This window comes from Fistularia commersonii, chromosome 3 (assembly GCF_037954325.1).
Source record: "Fistularia commersonii isolate RoL2024-O1a breed Wild chromosome 3, RoL_Fcom_v1.0, whole genome shotgun sequence".
In the NCBI taxonomy this organism is placed as follows: Eukaryota; Metazoa; Chordata; class Actinopteri; order Syngnathiformes; family Fistulariidae; genus Fistularia; species Fistularia commersonii.
The window spans coordinates 3,659,717-3,682,962 of NC_141286.1; the positions used below are offsets into that span (position 1 = coordinate 3,659,717).

The 23,246-nt window shown below is 39.4% G+C and overlaps 1 protein-coding gene across 1 annotated transcript; it reads right to left on the reverse strand.

Annotated features, from left to right (window-relative positions):
* Window positions 1–715: 715 nt before the first annotated feature.
* On the reverse strand, window positions 716–22,016 carry trarg1a (trafficking regulator of GLUT4 (SLC2A4) 1a). The gene is made up of 3 exons (XM_086141887.1): window positions 21,070–22,016; window positions 3,936–4,062; window positions 716–2,471 (listed from the first exon to the last, which is right to left on the reverse strand). The coding sequence occupies exons 1-3, from the start codon at window positions 21,508–21,510 to the stop codon at window positions 2,446–2,448; spliced, it is 594 nt and encodes a 197-aa protein (XP_085998013.1). The 5' UTR covers window positions 21,511–22,016; the 3' UTR covers window positions 716–2,445.
* Window positions 22,017–23,246: the final 1,230 nt, after the last annotated feature.

Below are 23,246 nucleotides of genomic sequence, written 5' to 3' on the forward strand. Positions count from 1 at the left end.
TGTGTGTGTGTGTGTGTGTGTGTGTGTGTGTTAACTGATACAAATTCAAGAAGCAAGACTTTAAAGAGCTGACTGTTCATACATTTGAAATGTGGGATAAGTCCTTGCGTCAAGGGAGCCCTTGTTACAGTTCTGGTTCAGGATTTTGGTGTGTGTGTGTGTGTGTGTGTTTGTGAAAATTAAAAATCAACCCAACTGTGTATATGAGACCCTGCCACTACAATCTACAAGATTTAAAACAAGTCTGTAGAGGAGAAGTATTGGCTTTTTTGCAGCGAGCGAAATCCTCCAGTACACAGACGAGCTACAGTGGCTGGTTACGGCCGGATTAATAAACCGGGTGACATTTGAGCAAATTTAAAGGCTTCCAAAACCAATCTAATTTCAAGTGTTAAATAGTCTGTAACAACCGGAGATTAAGCTGTATCGTCAGCAGCATTCGTTACAGTCAACATTATACCAGCTAAAGGTAATAAAGTGTCACGTCATTGACTGATGATCTGAATCAGACACGGGAAGGATGTCATGTTTTAGTGGGAAACAGTGAAACGTCGCATTCGGACGATGTGGACTTTTCACTGTTAGGTTTTGGTTCGTAAGTTCGTAAGAGTTATTTTGCAGAATTGCTTTCGATGTATTTGAAAATAAATGAACACATATCTGAACAGTTGTTTGGGGCCTTCGGTCAAGCAGCCTCCAGAGACACAAAAACAGACCATGCATGATAACATTTATTCCAGACATGCAGAGCGTAACCAGCCACGGGTCACGGGAAGACAAAATGGTGATTCGTTGAAAAAAGAAAAATGGATTTCAGAGCTCCTTGCTGAAGGTTTCACAAATACAAAATGTAACCAGGACGTTACAACGGTACGACTGACAGAAGTTTTTAACCAGCTCCAAGCAGAATAACATGATATTGTATAAGTTGTTTGTGCGGTAAACAAGTCGACTCTTTGGGATTTTGCTGCTGGTTGACATTTTGAAGAGGCGTTTTCCCTCAGATGTGTTCGATTTTGCAAAGTCAGTGAAGCAGCAGCCAAACAACGGCGCCCGCTTGCAAAGCGGGACGTTTTTTCGAGCGTCGCTCCGATTATCCGTGTAGAAATTCCAGGGTCGTTTTGTGCGTCGCCTCGCACATTTGTGGGCGCCCTCCCGCTTGGCTGACACGTCTGAGCTTGAGATGCATCACCCTTTTCACATCATCGCCTCCTGACTCACAATGTCACGAATGTGAGAATTAATGATCCTACAATCCAACCTGTGCTTTGTTTAAGCCCGGAATGACTAATGACACCATTATTATGTGAATCGGCGTTAGAAACAGGAGTCTAGAACACACATGGATAATCGAAATGCAAACCGTTAGTCAAAACTATCGGACTCGCACATTTACAAGGAAATACATCCTGAGCCTGCAGCCCAACGCATGCGTACATGTTGCATATACAAGTATATATATGTATAGTTTTCCGTATGATTCATTACATCCCAGTACCAGGAGCAGAAATGAAATGTCTAACATCAATGTGTCACGCTTTTAGCAAGTGGTTATAAAAGAATAGTTGAAGAGGACACGTTCTGCCAAGACAAAGGAAGATTTAAGGAGGCTTTGAGGAGACTTTAAGGGGAGTTAAGGGGCATAGAAATTAGTCCTCACATGTTCCACAATGGCGGGACAATGTACACAAATCACTGTGTGCAAAGCTCTTATCCTGGGTCACTGCATAATAGGAAAAAGAGACAAATAATCAAAATAAAGGCTGGGTTTTACATTCAGGCATGCATTGGTCTCCCTTTTTTTTTTGTTAAAAAAAAAAAAAATCACAGTAAATGACGAAACTGTAAAATCTCTTCCCTCCCCCATTTACAGAGCATCATCTCATCATCCAAGCACCATGAAGACTTTAACAAATACGGCAACACTTGATATACAAATATATTAAAAAATGTACATCTGCATGTACATCCATAATGTGAAATCTATTTTTAAGCTGTATATGTTTTGAATGAATGGCGGGGGGGGGGGTAGAATAAACAATGTTTATACGCGGTTATCCAAAGTCCAAAATTTTCTTTTAAATTGGATGCTCGGAGTCATTCTGCAACGTCCTCTTAGATTTTAAAAAGTCCTTTATGTATTCCAGACACAGATGTTTGTGAGTCCTCTGTTCACACATGTTCAATCTTGCACCTTTTTTTAAATATACATATATATTTCTCTCAAGCAAATTGATTCTAATGCATGCATCTTTAAATGTTTTCATTAGTTGTCTTGCAATGTCCATTGTTTTTTCTTTCAGTATGTCATAATCATGTAATTACAACGTGTGAGCGCGCGTTTCATTGTTATTTTTTGCTATTTTTTTCCTAATTCTCGAAGTTGTCCTCCATAGCATGTCTTTCACCCCACCACCTTTTTTTTTTTTTTTTTTTTTCGCACCTTCAGGTCCTCCGTATCAGTGACTGGCCTGAAACAGAAAGAAGAAACAGAGATGGGTTCCACGAACCATCAAATTGTTTTTATTTTTACTGATATGGCCACTGTGTTGATGGCTCTGAGCAGCGAGGCACATACAGATGCTGCACAGTCAGCGCGCTACCGTCACTGCAGTGATAAATCAAGCCATACACACATATACACTGGCACACACACTCACACACACACACACAAGCTTTGGAGATGTGCTGAGTTAGGACATACAGAAACATCTCACGCTTGTGAGCCGGTGTCACATATCACCTTGTAATCGTAATGCTGGATGTATTCATTGTTGTTGGACACTGGTTGTGAAAGCACAGCTAATATGAATAAGCTAGACTTCAAACAGGAAATACATTTTGCAATGATATTAGTCTCGGCCTCCTTGCGCACATTTAAATGAGACTTTGGAAAACGTGCCTCTTTGGTCAAGATTTTCCATGTAAAGAAAAAAAATAATGTGTTTCATGTCTGCAGTAGAAAGCTACAGAGCTGCTTCGCATTAGTTAGCTTAGCATAATTGATGGTCACACAGCCTATTGCTAATTGGTTAGTGTATTCCAATGCTCCAATATATATGCGTTAACCCTGATATTCATGTAATTAAATAATACAGTGAAATGATATAAAATCATTAGTTTGAACTACGACAAAATGTTGGGTGCCATGATCTCTCACAGTAGCTTCACAGATCTAAATCTAATCTTTAAACTAAAGATTAAAAAAAGAACATTGAGTCAGAAGATGATAATGATAACTCTCGCAAAGATGCATTCCTGTCAATGCATTTGCAATTTGGAAAAATGTCTGCAGTGAACGTATTGATCGCAACATTTGTGAGTAAGAGGGTATTAAATTACTTTTGATAAGCTAATATTTTCCATTCACAACCATTCATTTAGCTGAGCTAACTGCTAGATTCATTATGTTTTACTTTGCTGACAAAGGATTAGCATCTATCTTTTGAGCTAAATACTAGAATAAAGATAATACTTGAAAGCAAAATACCAAATACTGGAATAAAAAAAAAAAAAGTATTTTTATACATATATATATACTGCTCACAAAAATAAAGGGACCACTAAAATGACACATCCGAGATCCGAATGAATTAAATATCCATATTAAATACTATATTCTTTACACAGTTGAATGTGCTGACAACAAAATCACAAAAAAAAAAAAATTATCAATGGGAATCAAATGTATGAACCCATGGAGGTCTGGATTTGGGGTCACACTCGATGTTGTTGATTTCACAGAAGTGTGATTGACTTGGAGTTACATTGTGTTGTTTAAGTCTTCCCTTGATCTTTTCAAGTAGTAAATATAATATAAAACACACACACACACATATATATATATATATGATTGAAAATCAAGCTTCAAATGAGGAAATGTGATTTCCTATTGTTTTTTCAGTGTTTGTGCGCATATTTGTTTGTTCCTTTACTTGCGACTGAGGCGTAGACGATGATCCCGATCACGCCAAGGACAATGGAGACGATGCTGAGAAGACGAGCCAGGCGTCCCAGCCTCCTGGCCCCGTCCACGTCTCCCGCCTGGAGGCTGTTTCTGGACTGGAGACAAAAAAATAATGGGCAAAGTTAAAGCCCAAGAACGTGACAAGATTTAGTATGATGTGAGAAGATCCGGCCGGAGGTTTCGGAAAGGAACCCCAATACAACCAGCACAGATGTTCCATTCCTTAAACAAGGATCCAGCTGTAACGCCAACTGTTATAAAAATATTATTGACGTTTGAAACCCTGCTGGTGAAAACTGCTAAAACTGATAAATTCATCTTCAGTTGCAGTTGCTTAGAAATGCATTGATGCACTCCACCCTGCCATCCATGAATCATTTATAAAAACAATAACAATAACAATAATAATAACAATAACAATAACAATAACAATAACAATACTACTAACAATAATAATAATAATGGAAGTAATCATTTATTCATTCATTATTCAAGCCCTTGCACACAGGGTTGCTGGGACCTGCGATGGGTCGAACATGAGATCGATATTCAACATGAACTAGACTAGTTAAAATCGTGATTTCTGTCATAATCTGCAAACTCAGGGTTTTATTCTTATCAGGTCTCAATGAGCTCAGAGGGAAAATAAATACCAAAGCAAGAGTGTGAGTACAGGAGGTTTAAGTGCGGACGTCTTCTTTTCTAAAGACCTACAATAGAAATGAGATTGACAGTATTTCTATTATTGTTTTACACACCGCATAACATTTTACATCCAGTGTAATAATAAAATCCAGTGTCTTTTTCATTCATGATTAAAAGTGGTGGAAAACCAGAGAAAATTCACCGGCTGCGGGATTTTGACGTCTCATCCCCTTTAAAGTTGATTTCAGTTGAAAAATCTGTGACATCCATATTTACATTTGTCATTTAATCTGGAATCTACATTCAATCGACATTTAGTATAAAACACATAATCACTTATTCGCTTATTTTTTCCAAAAACAGGATAAATAAATATAAAAAAAAACCCTTGTATGGCTGCTGAGTCAGCACCAAGTCAACACCAAGCAGGGGTGACGTCAAAAAAGAAACAAAAGAAATGTCGCAGTCCATTAAATTGTTCTCTATCAATCAGCAGTGGAAAGACCACGCATGAATATTAAGATTCATGTAAAAGATAATTTACCCCCCACTGCGTGACGGTCTGCTTTAGATTAATAGTAGGATGTGATATGCAGAGTCGGTTAAAGGGGAATGTGTGCGCAGCAGCAGTAAGAGACAGTATATCAGCTGAATGCTGGATGTATATTGTTTTATGTGCCGTAGATTTATGGGTGTGTTTCAGAGGAAATCGTGCTTTGCTTTCACGTACGCGATCACTTTATTCCAGACCTGAGACAGAACGGAAATGTAACTTTCATCAGTTTTATTGTGCTTAACAAAGTCGTATTTCACTAAATACGGCGTAGATGTCTCAATTCTGCTCCAAATATGTTGCCACCTGTCGTATATCTAATATGTTGCAGGAATATGCAGGACTCGGAGATGTGAATTAATAATTTAAAAAAAACAACTTTACATTACAACTATAGCACAAAATTTATAGAGTATGCATATGTATGTGAGGTTTTTTTTTCAGCTACTTCAATACTATATTCACAGTAACAGTAAAAGTGGGGCACAGCGTGTTTATAACCTAATATAATTATTTTATGACAATTTCTGAAAATATTTGTCATTGCATATTTTGCTGCCATTTATGCATGTTTGAGCATTTATATGTATGCATGTTGTGCTATAGGAAAGTTGTAATTAATTTAATCTAATTTAATCTTATTTTATTTTATTTTATTTTATTTTATTTATTTTACTTTATTTTATCTCATTTTATTTTATTTTATTTTAATTCTATCTTATTTTATCTTATTTTATTTGAGGCAAAAGAGTTAAAATTAGCAGATGTTCCCCATATTGTGATAGTCAGGGCTGTTTTTCTTCCTTTGCCTTGAGTTACGTACACTGACAATCTCACAGATGAACCGAAATAGAAAGAAGTTTAAGGTTATTCAATTCGTTGTCCACACCTTATGGCAACGTGTTTCTTTTATTTTGGTCTCCATGAAAATATCCCTTTTGCATATCCTTTCCTACAATTTATAAACTGTAAAAATGATCCGTAAGGGCATTATTTTAACTTCAAGAAGACATTCATTACAGGAAGGAGAAAGAAAAAAAAACGAGTAAAAAAATGTGAGGAAATCAGATTAAGCAGTGCATTTTGTTGGCTGTAACATTTGAGAGAGGTTGTATTTTGGTTAGTTAAGCAATACAACTTCCAAAGAAGTTATCAATCAAATGGTGACATCAGATATTGTGACGTAGATGCAAACAACCAAAATGTAACTATTGGTGATGAAAATCAGAGAATCCACTTTTCGTGAAATGATGACCTAAAATGGGATAAAACCATCCGACCAAATGAAACAACCATCTTGCTCATTGTGTGATTCTATGCAGACACTAGATTTCTATTCAGATTATGAATATATAGTATAATATTCAGATTGTGATGATGCCTCGAAGCCAATCACCTCCTACATACTGTAGGTAAACTCGTCTCAGCAGCAGCACAGAAAACACAAGTCACAAGGCCGGAACGCTCTCATAAATCAGGTGTCTCCTCGGTCGCCAGGCTTCGATCCAGAGCTGCTCAAGATTCTGCACACACACAAATCACACACACACACACACACACACACATACACCACGAGCACTCCGGTCGGCGTGGCTCAGCAGTCTGTCCGCCCCGATGAACTGCTGTTTTAAAGAAATTAAATCTCCAGAAAAGGCAGCAGCAGGGAAACGTGTCACTCAGTTGAGAGAAGATAGCAAACACTGCATTGCAAAAGGGATCTGCATTCCTGCATAACAAAAGCTTTTATTTCCAACACATGGGAGCTGTCCATGGTGCTGAACATGCCTTTCCAAATGAGATACAAGCAACACGGCAGGAAATGGACGTCCCGCTCCCATCACTATATTAAATTATTCAGATATGTTTTTTTTTTTTATAGGGCACTTTACTTCTTAAAGCCGGGGCTGGGCCGTATGGAAAACACGGATATCATCACGTGCAAAAAGCCATCTCGCTGTATGTATATGTATATATACACACCGTGTAGTCTTAGTCTACATCTATTTCAATGGAACGCCGGGTTCAAATCTGTTGATTTCACACAACTCGTCCTTTCCATTTTTGCATTGTTTTTGAATACTGTGATGCCAGACAGTGTAGTTTTTAAACAGTCAAAGTGAGATGGAAAAACAAAATGGGATGTCAAAGAAATGGGCGTTTAAAAATGATGACATGGTCTGAAAAAAAATTGTGACCTGCTGAAAAGGGAGGATGGTTGAGAGCACCGAGAGGCGTGGATGCAAAGAATGAAGACATTTATGAGTTTTTAACTGCTTCAAACCCTCCAGTGACACGATAAAACTGATCGCCTCTTTCTGCCAGCTGGGCAGAGAAATTCAGCCACTACTTTGACATATAGTCCGGCTCAATAAACGTGCCATCCTTTTTCCATTTATTACACACGGTACCTCTTTTTACTTCGCTTTCTCACAAACCGACCCTCCGCTGGATCCGAAGAACATGACCCAGCTGTCCATCTATTTGATATCATGTTACATCCCGATAACTCAAGTTTGATTCCTCAGACGCAAACTCACAAAGGAATTGTCTTTTGACATTTTATGTGTTGAGCAGGTCTGGAAAACATTTTAAAATGTTCTACGGAAACCCGACATCCCAACATGAGCAAGAATGTGATCGGGGGGTATGAGGGGTGGCATGGACAAATGATCCCATGATAATAATTAAAGTAGCGTTAACAGTTCCATGGTTCTTGCTGGAATGATATAGAAACAATAGCTTTCGTGCTTATTAAAGGAATAAGAATGACGGGTGCCTTGTTTACACCAGTGGTCCCCAAACTACGGCCCGGGGGCCGGATACGGCCCGCCTCCACATTTTCTCCGGCCCCTGAACAACGCCAAGGTTGCATTATGATTTTATAATCAGAATGCAAATGATAATAGAAATATAATCATAACGAAATCTACTGGGATAAAATCCGTTCTGGAACCATACTGGTAGTGAAATGTGTTGTGTTGGTATCAGTACATAGCCTGCTGGCTTTCTGTTTTTCACAGTGAATTTGATACGAGAGAGTTGCAAACAGTTGTGTCTACAAGAAAGTTAATGTTCCTTGGTCTTTTAATCTGTGAAAAACTTGAAAAGGGTTATTCGGTCATTATTTATTTCATAAATTGTGTTATTTATTTTCATTAATAATACTATCATTTATTTTCTGGGTTTTTTTCCGGTCCAGATCCCAGAAAAGATGATTTTTTGTAATGTGTGGCTTTCTGGAAAACAATAAAAGGCACCTTTGCGATTGTCACACTTTTTGTTACAAACTGGCCCACCCCCCCGCCAGAGAAGGGAAAAGTTATTTGGCCCTTGCAGGAAAAAGTTTGGGGACCCGTGGTTTACACAAAAGAGGATTTTACCATATATTAGCCGGGTTGAAGAATCAAAAGTACAAGTCCGTCTGTTTCCAACAGAGGCGGGGTTTTCAGAGAGAGGGCATTAACACCAGGGTTAACTGTGCCGTACTGATTTTAAGCGTTACAGTACATGAGTGTGTGTGTGTATGTGTGTGTCTTTGTGACTTGACACAATCATCACACCTGGGCTGGAGTGTGTGTCTGATGACTGAGGTTTTGGATTTCAGGTAACTGATACTGAAGAAGGCAACACGGTGTTCAGCGCTCCACCGTCACAGCAAGACGGTCCAAAATCATGCAGTCGTTTCACTGAAGGCCCTAAAATTGCCCAGACGCGTGAATGAGAGTCAGTGGTTGAACATCTCTATATGTGGCCCCAGTGGCGCCAAGTTTAGGGTCAAGCCTGCCTCTCGTTCGGTGATAGCCGGGATCGGCTCCAACCCCCAAAAAAATCATCACCCCGAAACCGACTGCAGGATAAACGGTGCAGAGAATGAATGAATAAATGAATGAATGAATGATAGCATATGAAACAGTTGAGTTGGACAGAAAGCACAATTGCAGATGGGGAGAAGTATGAATATTATAATATACTGCATGTTGATATTATACATATAATATATATATTATCGATGATAGTATATTCTAATACATGATTTGATATATTTTTTTCCTTTTAGCCACTTGCATCAAGGGTCACCACAGCGCAACAACCTCCTCCATGTAACCCTATTCTCAGTATCCTCTTATCTCACACCAACTAACTTCACATCCTCTATTCTTCTTCTTATTATTATTATTAATAATAATAATAATAATAATAAAGATAATAATAACAGAAGAAGTTGTATTGTAGTATTAGTATTGTACAGACAAACAACCAAAAATTGGGTAGTAGTAGTATTAGTAGCAGTAGTATTTTATTACTACTACTACTATTACTATTATTATTATTATTATTATTAGCAGTAGTAGTAGTAGTATAATTTTTTTTTTTCTTTCAGCCACTTGCCGAGTGAATCAACCTATCTGATACCCTTACAGGTGGTGCAGTGTACTTAAGGCATGCAAATATAATGCAAAAATGCATCTCTGTGATAAATGTGTCGCAGAGCGAATCACAAGTGTTAAGAGTGATTTACTGTAATGCAGGAAAATATGTATAGTTGACCTGCTGTAGGAGGGACTGTCTCTGCTGCCGGCCAATATCAGTATGGCAAAAACAGTATTTCAGTATTATTAATATAAGATTACATCTCCGTCTCTCTTCAGTCAGGAGAATCATTCATGTGTGCGATGCCTTTTTGTAGAATATATCGTGTAATTATAGAAAATGCGCGACTTAAAGCTTCCAATGATTTCTTTGCGAGCTTGTCCAAAAAGTAACTTCAGATTTATTTTCATAAATTCAGCAAAGCAGGCAGTGACGTGTTTTGACTTCTCACTTTTAGTAATGCGCCGCAAATGGTAAGGAATTCCAGATTCAGCGCCTCAAATCAAAAACACAAACACACACAAAAAAATATGAATTTAGTTTATGTTTAAAAGAAGAAATTGAAGAAAATAAGGAAGGACCATTAAAAATGTCCAAAGTTGTGTGTGTATGTGTGACAGTGTGTGTGTGTTCACCGGGGAGTCCCCTTCCCTCAGCTGATGATTGCTTATATTGATTTTCAGAAAGAGGGAACCTGGTCACATTTGTGTTTTTTTTTTTTTCTGAATGGGAAATTCTACCCTTGAAGAGGCTCGTCCACTCTTCGATGAGCCTTACACACACACACACACACACACACACACACACATCAACGTGCTCTCTGGTAGTTCTGCAGAGGAAGGTGGAGGCTGGTAAAGTGCTCCATCTCTCCCGCCATCAATAATGGAGAGGCAGTCGTGACCCGACAGAGAGATACAGTGTTGGGGTGAGACGGGCCACTTTGTTCAAATTAAAACGAGCCATTTGCATTTATGACTATGATTTCCCATCAAATTCATTTTCTTTATTACATATGTCCTCCACCTTTGTATGTCCTATCTCCCGGATTCTGTTTTTTTTAAAACTACTTGATTTCACAACAGCTCCGTAATTCTCTAAAGTTCTGTAAAGTCCATCTTCTCTAAAACAACCTCCCCATGAAAATTGCAGGCCCTCTTCCCGCGCGCACGTGTTCAAAGCTGTTCCGCATGATGGCGCCGCTCTAATTCTCCAAGCTGCTTTTCTCGCCGCCGCTGCTCCGGCTCATAAATTTTAACTTGATCACGACTTTCTGTCGGTTTAACTGTGGGACCGATCCAGGTTCCTTCACCGCCGCTCCTCCAACCTCCAACCTCTCATCGACTACTTCTTTGCAGCGGCGCTTCTTGCGGAGCCTTCTTTTTTTTTTTTTTTTTCTCAAACAAAGTCGGCGCAATTTGCATCCGTGCCACATGATAAAGAAACAACTCTGGCAAGTTCAACTGGTTCATCCAGAGCGTCGTGGCTCAGGATGCATTGCTTCTTGCGGTACCCAGCTTTTTTGTGGATTTATCGTCCAATCTCAACATCCTCTTTTTGTTCAAGAATAGAAAGAATCATTTCATAGGTCCAGGTTATCCATAGTTAGGCCACTGTGAGCTTTTTCTTGAGAGAAATCCCAAACTTCCTATTCTGCCTGCAATAATTTCCCTTCATCAACGCATGATAGTAGCCTCATATCTTCTCCCAGGTTAGGAATATTATGAATATAAAAGCTATGATTGGTCGCAATGCTGTTATTATTAGTATGAGATCATTTGTGACGGCTCCTCTCAACCCTCATAACCCCCCATTCTGTATCGCTATTTTATTTTTCCAATACTTTGTACTGTCTTACCGGTCCAGAGAGAAGGCCACCCACAATGAGCTTGGATCTATCAAAGATTTCACTTTCCCAGTAAAAGGTATTTTTCCCCCTTTGTCACTATTTGTCAACATTGGGTTTCACTCAGTCATTTAAACGAATGTGATCCAGACCTGCTTTGCATGGCGAGCATCATGAGACAGTATTGAGATCTAGTGTTATGTAAATAAAATCTGACGTGCCGGGTCTCAACATTGCAGCTAGTTTGAACCATATCAGACTGCGCATGAGACAAATATGCACGTAACGGTTTCATTAGGATTCAAGCCTGCTTGCCACCGGTTGGATAATAGAATAATGGCAAAAATGAAGATGTAATTGTTTTTCCCCTAATTATCAAAGTGCCTGTCAACAAACCATCCAGTACCAAGTGCAAGTTGAAAAAGGCCACAAAGGGGGATAAGGGATGAAATATAACACAAATACAAAAAGAAGTACTACCTTTCAACCATTTGGAGTTGACACATTTTAATTTTAATATTCGTGTTTTTTTTTTTTTTTTCTATGCACTTGATTTTTAATATAATAGAACAAATTTGCAAGTTGAAGATTTTGGAATAAATCCGCACAATTCATTTTTTTTTTGTTTTTTAAAGTGCCCATTTAGCATTCTCAACAGAGGCCAAATGCAAATGTCAAAGAGGTAACTATGTGGCCTGGAGCCAAAATATAATTCAGCACGACTTTGAGCGGATAAATAGTCACCGGATGCATTACAGCTTCCTCTGTAAGGGAGTATCAAACTGCAAGGCAATCGGGGATCCTAGCGATTTCTCTCTCACAACCGCAAGCGGGAAACCAGAGGAAGCCGTCGTGATTCACGTTTCCGATGGTTTCCTGAGATTGCGAGCCCTTCGGGTTAAAGTAATCGTGGCGCCGACAGAAAGGAACTGATCACGCCCGGAGCAGAAAGCTTGTTTCAAAAGTGCGTTTGCATGTATTAATAGGTAAGTAACTTTTGCATCAACCACAAGCTGATTTTCTATCTGCTATTTAGAAAAGTAACCGCCTCTGGCCAACTGTCCACTGAAAGTGGTTGCCTTGGCGATTGTACATGATGGGGCGGTTCTAACCTGGAGGTGAGACTGGCAGGGAAGACGGGTGATTGATCACCTGTGCTGTGATTTACTCGCCGCAGAGTTAATTACAGTGATTCTGAGTGTGACTGTGGAATATATTTCAAGGAGCGCGCTTGCATTGTGGCGGGTGGACGTCAGCATGATGAGAGAATACATATGGAGCTATCTTTTCTTGAACCTGTGAAAGTATTCTTTTATTTTCTCATGTTTTATTATGAAAGCATACCATTTATTTATTTATTTATTTAATCCATCTATTTATTTATTTATTATTGAATTACTTTGCTTTATTCCGGATATCTCACTTTCTCCTCTTCATTTTGATTCCCTAGCTTGCTCCTTCCGTCGTATTGACACAGTTATGCTTGTTTGGGCGGTAGAATAACAAATTTTCAACAAGATTATTACTATTATTATTATTATTATTATTATTATTATTATCATTACTATTATTATTGTTGTTGTTGTTGTTGTTGTTGTTGTTATTATTATTATTATTGTTGTTTTGTTGTTGTTGTTGTTACTACTACTACTACTACGACTAATAATAATAATAATGATAATAATAATAATAATGATGATGATGATGATGATGGTGATGATGATTATTATTATTATTATTATCATCATCATTATCATTATCATTATTATCATTATCATTTAAATCAAACCTTTGTAGTTAACAGTTAAGACAATTTATATTTCATTGTATTTCTTATTCTTCCTCCTTCCCACTATTTCTATTACTGTTATGTTTTTGCTTGAAACTCTGGCACAACAATTTCCTTCGGGATAAATAAAGTTGTTCTCATTCCCATTCATTCTCATTATTATTGTTGTTCTTGTTCATGTTTTTTTATTTGGGGATATTTGTTGAAGGGACATCAAACGTGACGTCTTGCTGCAGCACACAAATGTAAATATGCCAGAAGCAGATTGCTAGTGGTAGTAGTAGAACTGTAGTAGTATTTCTCAAATGATCACACACAGCCTTTTAGAGTGAACCTTTGGTGATGTGACAACCGTTTGCTTGCCAGCTGAGGCGAACCTCCCCGATATCATGACTTACACGGGGTTTATAAAGCAGAGCGCTGACGGTGACTGAGCCTCTTCCAATTGGAGACAACAAATAAGGCCTCCCTAGAAATCTGCAGAGCGGGCTGCTAATACAAAGTCATTTACCTATTCGCTCACACACACACACACACAAATACACACATCCATCCTGTGGAGCATTTGTGAGTCCATATTTCACAGACAAAACTGCTGAGTGTGCAATAACCCTCCTCCGGTTTGGGCCTGCCCATTATTGGGAGAGGCTAGTTGTAAAAATCCTATCACCCCACCACTCTAATCTAATAATTGGCTTTGTATGCTTGGTGTATCAACCGCTGAGCATCCGTCCATTGGGGGCCGGAGTTGGACGTTTCTCTGACGTGCTCGTGTTGTTGGAGGTGGAGGATGTGGATGAGGATGAAGATGGACGGGAGCTTTTGCCAGAGCAACTGTTTCAGCCGCCGCAGCCATCTGCCCGAGCGGAGATATGCTGACTCGGGATCCAGCGGCGACAGATTGCACTTCATCGCAGCTCATTTTCGCTGTTATAAATTCAGCGGGTTCTGAAACGCAGTTAACGTCGTAAATACCAGTAAACCCCTACCAGGGTTTCTGTGTCAGGGAAGCAATGAAAATGGGGTCAGTAATTACACATTTAAGCATCAAATGATAAAATGTTCTGCTAGAAAAACTTGGTGATTTTTTTTTTTTTCTGATTTGATTTATTATTTACTGTGTCTCTGGCATGTTCCTGGCTTGTCTCACGTGGCTCCCATATTTTCTGTTTCACCTGCTTCCTCTGCATCCCACCTGTCTCAATTTAGCTTTTTAATATACAGGAAAGAGCAAAGTAAAGCCTCTGCGTGAGTTCAGCAGATTTACTCTGCAACTCGTCTGCACCTCCTGCTGGGACGTCACAGCTTCACCTCACACCGCAACTCCTCTTCCATTGCCAGGGACACACACACACACACACACACATGCACACACATGTAAGCCCACAATGACAGCTTTCACCTTCATTAGTTCACTGTTATGTCTTTTGTTTTAGTAGGAGTCAAAGCAGTACTGGCAGATTCTTAAAAAGAGGTGGTGTGTGTGTGTGTGTGTGGGGGGGGGTAATATTCCGTCAAGAGTCACACAGTCTGAGCTGATTCTTTTTTTCGTCATTAACTGATATCTATCTATGCATAAGAGTTACTGATAGGAAAACTCGACAAATCAATATTTGTGCAAGTCAAAAATACCAGTGTTCTCTCTCACGAGTTACTATTTTTTTAACACTTATGGTTCAAATAAAGACTAGTCCTTGTGGAATCAGATGAAATCAAGAAAAACACATTAAAATCATTGTTATGCAAAAGCCCTATCTATTACAATAGGTTTGGTATGGTGTAATAATGATGATGATGATGATGATAGTAATAATAATAATAATTCATTAATGTACTGTTTATTCTGCACTCAGGGTTGAAGGGGGAGTGGATCGGAATCAGAATCAGAAAAACTTTATTTGGGGCAATTGGAGAGCACTCGGGGTAGTAGCATCAAAGTTGTGAGCACGTGAACATCAAGAGTAAAATTAAAAAAAAAAAATTAAAAAGAAAAAACAAGAAAAAAAGAGAATTATATATGTATATGTATATATGTTTTATATATATATATATAGAGAGAGAGATAAAATTCTCTTTTTTTCTTGTATTTTCTTTATATATATATATATATATATATATATATATATATATATATATTCTTTTTAAGAATAAATTACTTTACAAAATTACAACATTTTGGAAAAAATTGCTCTGCATTTATGAACCCATGTTTAAAATGTGTTGATGCAGGCAGATGACTAGATTAATTAATTCATTAATTAATTAATTCATTCATTCATTCATTTATTCACACCTTATCCTGTGCTTAGATTAGCAAGTGTATTCAAGCCTATCCCAGCTTTTATTTCTTCAAGAAGCAAGGTTCTCCCTGGACAATACAACGATTTGCTAACTCATTTACACGTCTGGGCAATTTCTCCAATGAACCCACTGCATTTTGCGTTCGTGGGAAGAAATAAACATGCAAACGGAGAAAAAGCTCGGGCGGTTTCCCTCCCGTTTAACGTTCCCTTAACGCTCCGGGAGTCGGTCTCACATAAGCGAAAGAGAACATAGGCTCCCGGCAGCCGCTCCGTAGAGACGAGGGGCACAAACCGCATTCATTTTGATGCATCTGCATGTCATGAACTTGTTTTTTTCCTTCCCCGCCGCGGCGGCGCTCACTCTGTCTGCCATTCGATTCCGCCTCCAACCCACTGATTGGAAGTATTTTATAGCCATTCGCCCCTTTTCCCCCCGCGCCCCCTCGGTCTGCCCTTGAAGCTGATGGTGTTTCGCTCCTCTCAACAAGGCCCGTATCCCCTTCCCTCGCCCTCAGGAAAGCGGGAAGATGTTTATTGCTGCCACACAGCTGGCTAACTGCAGCGATCTGCCCTCTGCAGAGGCATTCAATTGACTCTTCTCGCCTTCTATTGAGTTAGTGGGTAGCTCTTGTTTCTCCCCGCGCTTTACTTTTCGTCTCCCACGTGCGCTTGCACACACACACCGACACACTGTAGTTGGCATGTGTGTGACTCCTGAATGTCAGTGGGTTCAGGATGGAGGCTGTCTAGTGCTTGATATTCCCTGATTGCCCACAGGAGTGATATTACAGAAGTAATGGGTGCCTTGTTTCTACGTAGATCTGAGACTTGGCTGCGGATGGGGAGAAACAGGAATGCACACACACACACACACACACACACACACACACACACATGCACACACATGCTTGTGCCAAACGCAGTTGCTACCTGCCAGCGTGTTGCTGCCAGTTCAAATGCTCATGTTTTAAGCTCCACAGAGTTGTTACTGAAGGTCTAAAGGACTCGTACTAATTCTTCCAGTGACTTGAAAAGGAAATATTTGTTGCAGATATTGATTTTATTTGGGATTCTGTTTTGATTTGTCAACTTTGTTTTTCATATTTTTAGATTAGCTGTATTGTAAGTGGATGCTGAGAGAGAAGCCGAACTCAGGTATACTCATATATTGATGAAAATTTGATCAAATAAGATAATTAAAAAAAAAAAGAAATGATCTGGAAATGAGTATGACATTTCCTACAAACTTAAAGATATTACTAACAGAAAGACAAAAATACAAATACTTAAACTAAGCATTGAATTATGCAAAACAAATTAAGAACAGAAAAAAAAAATGTATGCATATATTACAATGAGATGGACAAATAAAGTGAAATAACACAAACTGATATCTGAATTATATCAAATGCAATTAAATAACATTTAATTTACAGTTATATTTAGAGATTCTCGCCATCAGAGAGATGCTCAATGCTGATGCTGACCTGCTGACATGCAAGTATCAGCCACGACACTCTCGCCTGGTAAAAAGCTCCTGTAAAGGCTGGCAGGGAGACGGGAAAAGGCGCTGATGGTTGAACTCTTCATGCCATTTGTGATAAAAAAAATTCTGAGCCCTGTATTATATAATTTGCTATTAATAACAGTGTTTCATCACATTAAAAATAATATATTAAAAAAGATACAAATAACTTAGACTATTTCTAAGCAAGTGAGGAGAAGGAGTGGCTCCGGTTTGAGGAAAATGTTGATAGTATATTAGAAGCAACTACCAAAGGGGAAGCTGAACGACACCTCAGGACGAGGCTTGAGGCAGCACTTCAAGGTGGGGAGTGGAGAGGAGAGCAAGAAGCTGATGTGGAGACAGAAGCAAAGCAAGCAAATTCGCCTGCTCCAAAGCTGAGGTGACCACCGCCTCGGGGAGACCAACGGCCATCGATGCAGAGGAAGACCTGAACCCCTGCAGGTCCCTGATTAACCCACCAGTGTCAACTCTGGGTTTCAGCAGGTTGGAATGAGATCCAAGAGGTTGCCAAAAGGGCAAGAGGAAGCTCTGCTCCGGGGCTCAGTGGAGTGCCTTCCAAGGTTTGCAAGAACTGCCTGAGGCTACTCCTCAGGCTCCAGAACATCCTGAAGATGATCTGAAGTTGGGGCAAGGTACTGGCCCAATGAAGACAAATGAATGGTGTGTGGATCAAAAACAAGGAAAAGTCCCAGACCATCTGGAGAGGAAGCTCTCCCTCAGCCTCGTTGCTGGACGACTGACAGACTTCCTCCTGAAGGTAGCTAACTCTGACATCCATACCTCGGTCCAGAAAGGAGGGATCTCAAAGGTATCTGGGTGCCTGGAGCACATAGACATGGTCATACAGCTCTTAGAGGGAAGGGAAGAAAGGCAAGGCAAGAAAGGGAAGGCTTCCGACACCTTCTGCTTCTCTCTTGGCATCGCCGAGATACTATCACTTGCTGAAGAACCTGTGAAGAGCTTGGGAAAGGTGTTCAACTGCAGCCTCCACAGAAGCGACCAACCAAAACTTGGTGGACAAGTCTTGCCTCCTTGTTGAATTCAAGGGCTGGATACACCAGCAGGGAATTCTTCCTTGGATCCTCTGTCCCGTCTTGGCTTTTGAAGTCCAGCAGTGGAAGGCTTTGAGATGAGGATCAGCAGGTTTCTACAAAGGTGGCTGCGACTGCCCTGAAGCCTGAGCAAGATGGGGGCAAGATACAGGGCATAAGGTCATATGGACCAAATGGAAAAGAATCTTGATCCAGGTAGTCTACGACATGCTGCAGAGTCCAACTTCTTCACCTGGGGGAAGGTGGAGACACCAGCTTTCCCCTCTGGCAGAGGACAGGAGCCTTAGGGTACATCCTAAGCTACTGTCCAAAAGCCCTTGTCAAAGGGTGCTACAACTCGGGGACACAACTCAGTCCTGAAAGCCAAAGAGAATTCCATCTGCAGAGTGATGAGCCACAGCAAGAGCCAAGAGAAGTTTGCTGCACCTGCCCAAAGCACCTCCTCTGGACTGCTGGCAACGCAATCTGATTGAAAACTAAGAGTTGATCCGGGGATGCAGCTGAAGTTCCTCGAAGCGGTTGACAAGACAATGTTTGGACAAGATCATTCTTACCTCAGTGGCCCCCAAGCAGGAAATGTTTTTTGGAGCTCCATGTGCCTTGGGAGGCATGTATGGAGGAGGCCAATGAGAGAAAGAAGCCAAAGTGCTCAAAGCTAGTGGAGGAGTGCCACAGCAATGGTTGGTGGACAAGGTGCGACTCATCTTGGTGGCCCCGCGGAAGATTTGTGGGCCAGTCGCTCTGCAAGGCCTGCGAAGGGCCCGGCATCACCAGGTCCAGCCTGGGAGGCCAGGGAATCCCAGGTTACATCACTTTTGATGTGTCCATGGGCACCAGATGGTACATCAAAAAAAAGGTTTTCTTCTCATCAAAAATATAATGTCATTTTTTTTCCCGCTGAAGCCTCTTAATGAAAATAAAAAAATTAAAATTTTGATCATTTTCTATAGTTTAGGTGTGCTACTTTGAATTCTTAATAATGTTCCGATAATTCATTATTTTTTGAGTAATTAATTGCTAAAGTTTGAGATCATGTCTGGTTTGCATTTGGGTAATTATTTCATTTCAAGGGTTTTTTTTTCAGTTTTTTCTTCTATTGTATTTTTCATGATTTGTCATAATGTCTTTCTGGCACAGAACAAAAAAATCTTGGAATTTTTAAAAGAAATCTGTGGCACTTCTGTTATCTTCTGCAACACATTCCAAAATATTTTTAGTGATTCTTTGCTTTGTTTCAAAGGAAATTAAAATGTTGTATTTCCCCAAATTGTCTGTCTTTTCTGATGTATATTCTTCCAGGTTCTTTTATGCTGACAATCCATTTAATTAGAAAGTTGATTTCATTGTAGGTTTTCATGTCATTTCTTGCTCTTTATTCCTTCTTTTAAAGAATTAATCTGCTGAATCTGGGTTATTTCTTGATCTGTATTTGATCACTCTGTTGTCTGATTGTCCTTTTCTACATCATGATTTTACAATATAGTACTTATGAACCAGTGCACATGTGTGAGTGTGTCTTTATGAATATTTGCGATGTAGAGAGAGAGGACTTTTATCAGTTACCAATGTAAAAAAACATCTGAAAATGAAACCTTTTTCAAATAAATCTCCAAAACATGTGACTTCATGTTTCCCATTATCATCCCCATCCAGAAGTGAAATGGAATATGAATTCATTTTGTTCAAGTCATCCATCACTCATCAGCCCACAAATATCAAATTTGCTGGTTTTATCGTTTCCGTTTGACTTGAATACTAAACAGCTCTGGGTTGCAGAGGCTCTAAGATCAAAATGTTTAAAAAGTAATTTCCTGTCTGGACTGTATACCGATACACTTTGAACATTGACCGTCATAGTTAGCATATATTTGTATATGTTAGTGCACAAAATGTGTATAGTGGATTTGAATATGAGCAATAAAGCACAAAATTTGTTGCAAAAACCACACAGGTTGTGCTTAGGAAAATAGACATAATAATAAAGATAACAATTATGTAAATAATAAATTTAAAAAGGAAATTATTCTGGTATAAAGTAGTTGTAAGAATAGTCTAAAAAGAAGAGGTTTAACATTGTTGTTTGTTAAGAAAAAAAGATGGACGTATATCAGAGGACTTGGGTTACTAGTAGGAAAGAGATAAATAATCATAATAATACTGATAATATCACTGCTGCTAATAATGATAATAATAATAAGAAGAAGAACAATAATATCAATATTAATAATAATATTTTAAACATTAAATTGTTTGGGTACAAAGTAGCTGTATGAGTGGTTTAAAAAGAATATGTCTGACATAGTTTTTTTTGCAAAAAAAAGATGGATTAATCTCAGGTGACTTGGTTTATTTGTAGGAAATAGATACATAATCATAATGATACAAATACATTTATTTTTATTTTTATATTTTACTCTAGTAATACCACCACCATGCTACTACTACTACCACCACCACTACTACTACTAATAATAATATGTAAAAAATGTAATGATGGTTTTGTGGTACAAAGTAAAAGTGGTTTGAATGTTTGATATAGTTATTTGTTAAGAGAAAAAAGGTGGCCCAGCCTTAAATGACTTTGTTTACTTGTGGTATATTGATACATATTGTTACTATTATTATCATCATTTTATAAATAATGATAATAATAATAATAATGATAATAATAATAATAATAACAATAACAATACTACTACTAATAATAATAATAATTATAACTTTTTTTTATTTTTTATTATCCTCTAACAATATAACCACCACCACCACAACAACAAATACCACTACTACTACTACTAATTATAATAATAATTATAACGTGTTTTTTATTTTCTATTATCCTCTAATAATACCAACCCCACTACCTCTACCACTACAACTACTACTACTACTACTACTAATAATAATCTTAAAAATAAATAATTGTGGTACAAAGTAGCATATTTGACACAGTTATTTGTTAGTCTCAGGTGACTTGGAGATGTTTGTCTCGTTGCCCCTCTGTGTCCCCCGACTCACCATGATGGAGTAGACCAGGGCAACGATGCTGACGGGCCACACCGGGCAGAAGCATGAGAAGATGACCAGGAGCAGGTAATCCCGAGGCCGCGGGGTTTCCTGCACCGCCGCGTTCCCGGTGGAGGAGCGGCTCAGGCTCACTTTGGACGGGGAAAGGGGGGCGGCGGCGCCCAGCTGCCCCGCAGAACCCGACCTCACCGCAACGCCGTGGCCGTTGTGGTCGGCCTCCGGACCTTTGTCGCCGTCCGTGGCGACGGTGAAGGACGTTGATATCTTCATCCCGGTCCCGGCCGGGGGCTCCACGGTCACGGCCAGCAGCTTCTCCGTCTCCTGTGAGTCCGCCGGCTCGGCGCCTCCTCCTCCTCCTCCTCCTCCACCTCTTCCTACTTCACCTTCGCCCAAGTTGGACCTGAGGAAGTCGATGTCTGTGTTGATGGCCATGCTCGCCGCTGGATTTTTTTTTTTAAATGTTAAAATTACAGCTTAAAAAAAAAACAAAAAAAAGCAGTTTTGAAAGTTTATTTAACACGAATCCCAGGTGACCATACGCTCCATCATCGGGAGTTTTGCAGAACTTTAAAGAAAAAAAAAACAAAAACAAATGACAAATATCCAACACTTGAAATTCTGGATTATCCTGTTTAAATCAAAAGCAGTGAGCAGCTCAGTGATGAGAGAACCGGCGCGGAGATGCTCTTCATCCTCCAACCCGAAGCACTTCTTTTTTCTTCCCTCACATCCGACGCTTGGTGAATGTCCAAGGGATGCTCAGGTCAGGATTTCTCTCATCCCTCTGCAGGAGGTGGGCGCTGGGCGCAGCGAGGATCTGCCGCCGTCTCTTCCCCTCGTAGTCTGATTGATGAGGAGGGGTTTCTCCTTCTTCTTCTTCTTTTTCTTCTTCTTCTTCTTCAAGCAGTCCTGTCACTTTCTCCTCCCCCCTCGTCTCCGCGCTGCAGCACCAGGCGCCGCTCACTACTTGGGACCAGGCATCAAGCTACATGTACTAAGGGTCGTACTGTACTTCCGGTCTAGAAAACGTAAAAATAAAACAGATTCAAAGGGTATCTTTTACTAAACCAATTCAAGTGTTTTGTGTCATTAGTGTAACTATTGGAGAAATGTGACGTCTAGACAGGTTAAAACTATTTTTGTTACCTTTATTTGGCATGATATTTCAGGACGCCAACAAATGGAGTCAACAAATGCACAGGTATTTCAAGACATAGTTAAGTATAAGTTGCAAAGCACTCATTCATCATAAAAAACTCAAACTCATTGAAAACTCAATATTTAATCATGTGGTCTGTTTTCAGGAATTTATGTTTAGGTTATTTTAAAGTGTACAATAAGATATAAATACTAAATCTCTATCTCTTCACTATTGTGTGATTAAAACAACTCTAACTCTCTCTCGCTCTCTCTCTCTCTCTCTCTCTCTATCTATCTATATATATATATATATATATATATATTCAAGTTTATTTATGTTTTTTTTCTTTAAGCCATTTTATGTTATGTTATGTTTAGTATATGTTTGTTTTCGCTTTCTTGAAAGGGGCTTTGGGCAGTTTTTCCCCTCAGGATTTCAAACCGGAAATGGTTGACTGCATTCCCTCGCAAACCTAAATGATGAAACTTTCCTTGCCTTCCAGTGCTTTTATTTTGAAAGTGCCCCCTCCTCCTCCTCACACACACACACACACACACACACACACACACACACACACACACACCTCAGCTCCCTGATTTACACCACCCGTGTGGATACTGATGTTGCAGACCCTCCCTCCCCTCTTTTCCCCTTTTCTTCCCAACATCGGCGCTTGAAGCGGAAAAACCAGAGGATGTGTTGATTTTCCTCACCCGGTGATGGACAGAGCTGAGCGGGGATCCCCGGGGATTCTGCACAAACCCTTCCAAGAGCTAAGAAATCGACCTCACCCCTCTTGATCAGCCCCTAGATCCTTCTTGAGGGCGTTAAAACCTTCTTTCCCCCCTTAGGATGAGTTTGTTCAGCATGAATAATCGAGTGTATAGTGCCACCTTGTGTGAGAAGGCGAGTAAACAACTTTTTTTTTTTTTAAACGAATCTATATTACACAAATAATAGTGCTATTAAAATATGACATTACGCGCTTTATCATAAAAATAAGTTTTCAATATGACTATATGATATT

What these genes read in the sequence shown, in the direction of transcription:
- trarg1a (XM_086141887.1), bottom strand. Translation starts at nt 21,510, where the DNA reads ATGGCCATCAACACAGACATCGACTTCCTCAGGTCCAACTTGGGCGAA. An exon ending in CCCTGGTCTACTCCATCATG is followed by an intron (nt 4,063 to 21,069) that starts GTGAGTCGGGGG and finishes TTTTGTCTCCAG; the next exon opens with TCCAGAAACAGCCTCCAGGC. An exon ending in CGTCTACGCCTCAGTCGCAA is followed by an intron (nt 2,472 to 3,935) that starts GTAAAGGAACAA and finishes TTTCTGTTTCAG; the next exon opens with GCCAGTCACTGATACGGAGG.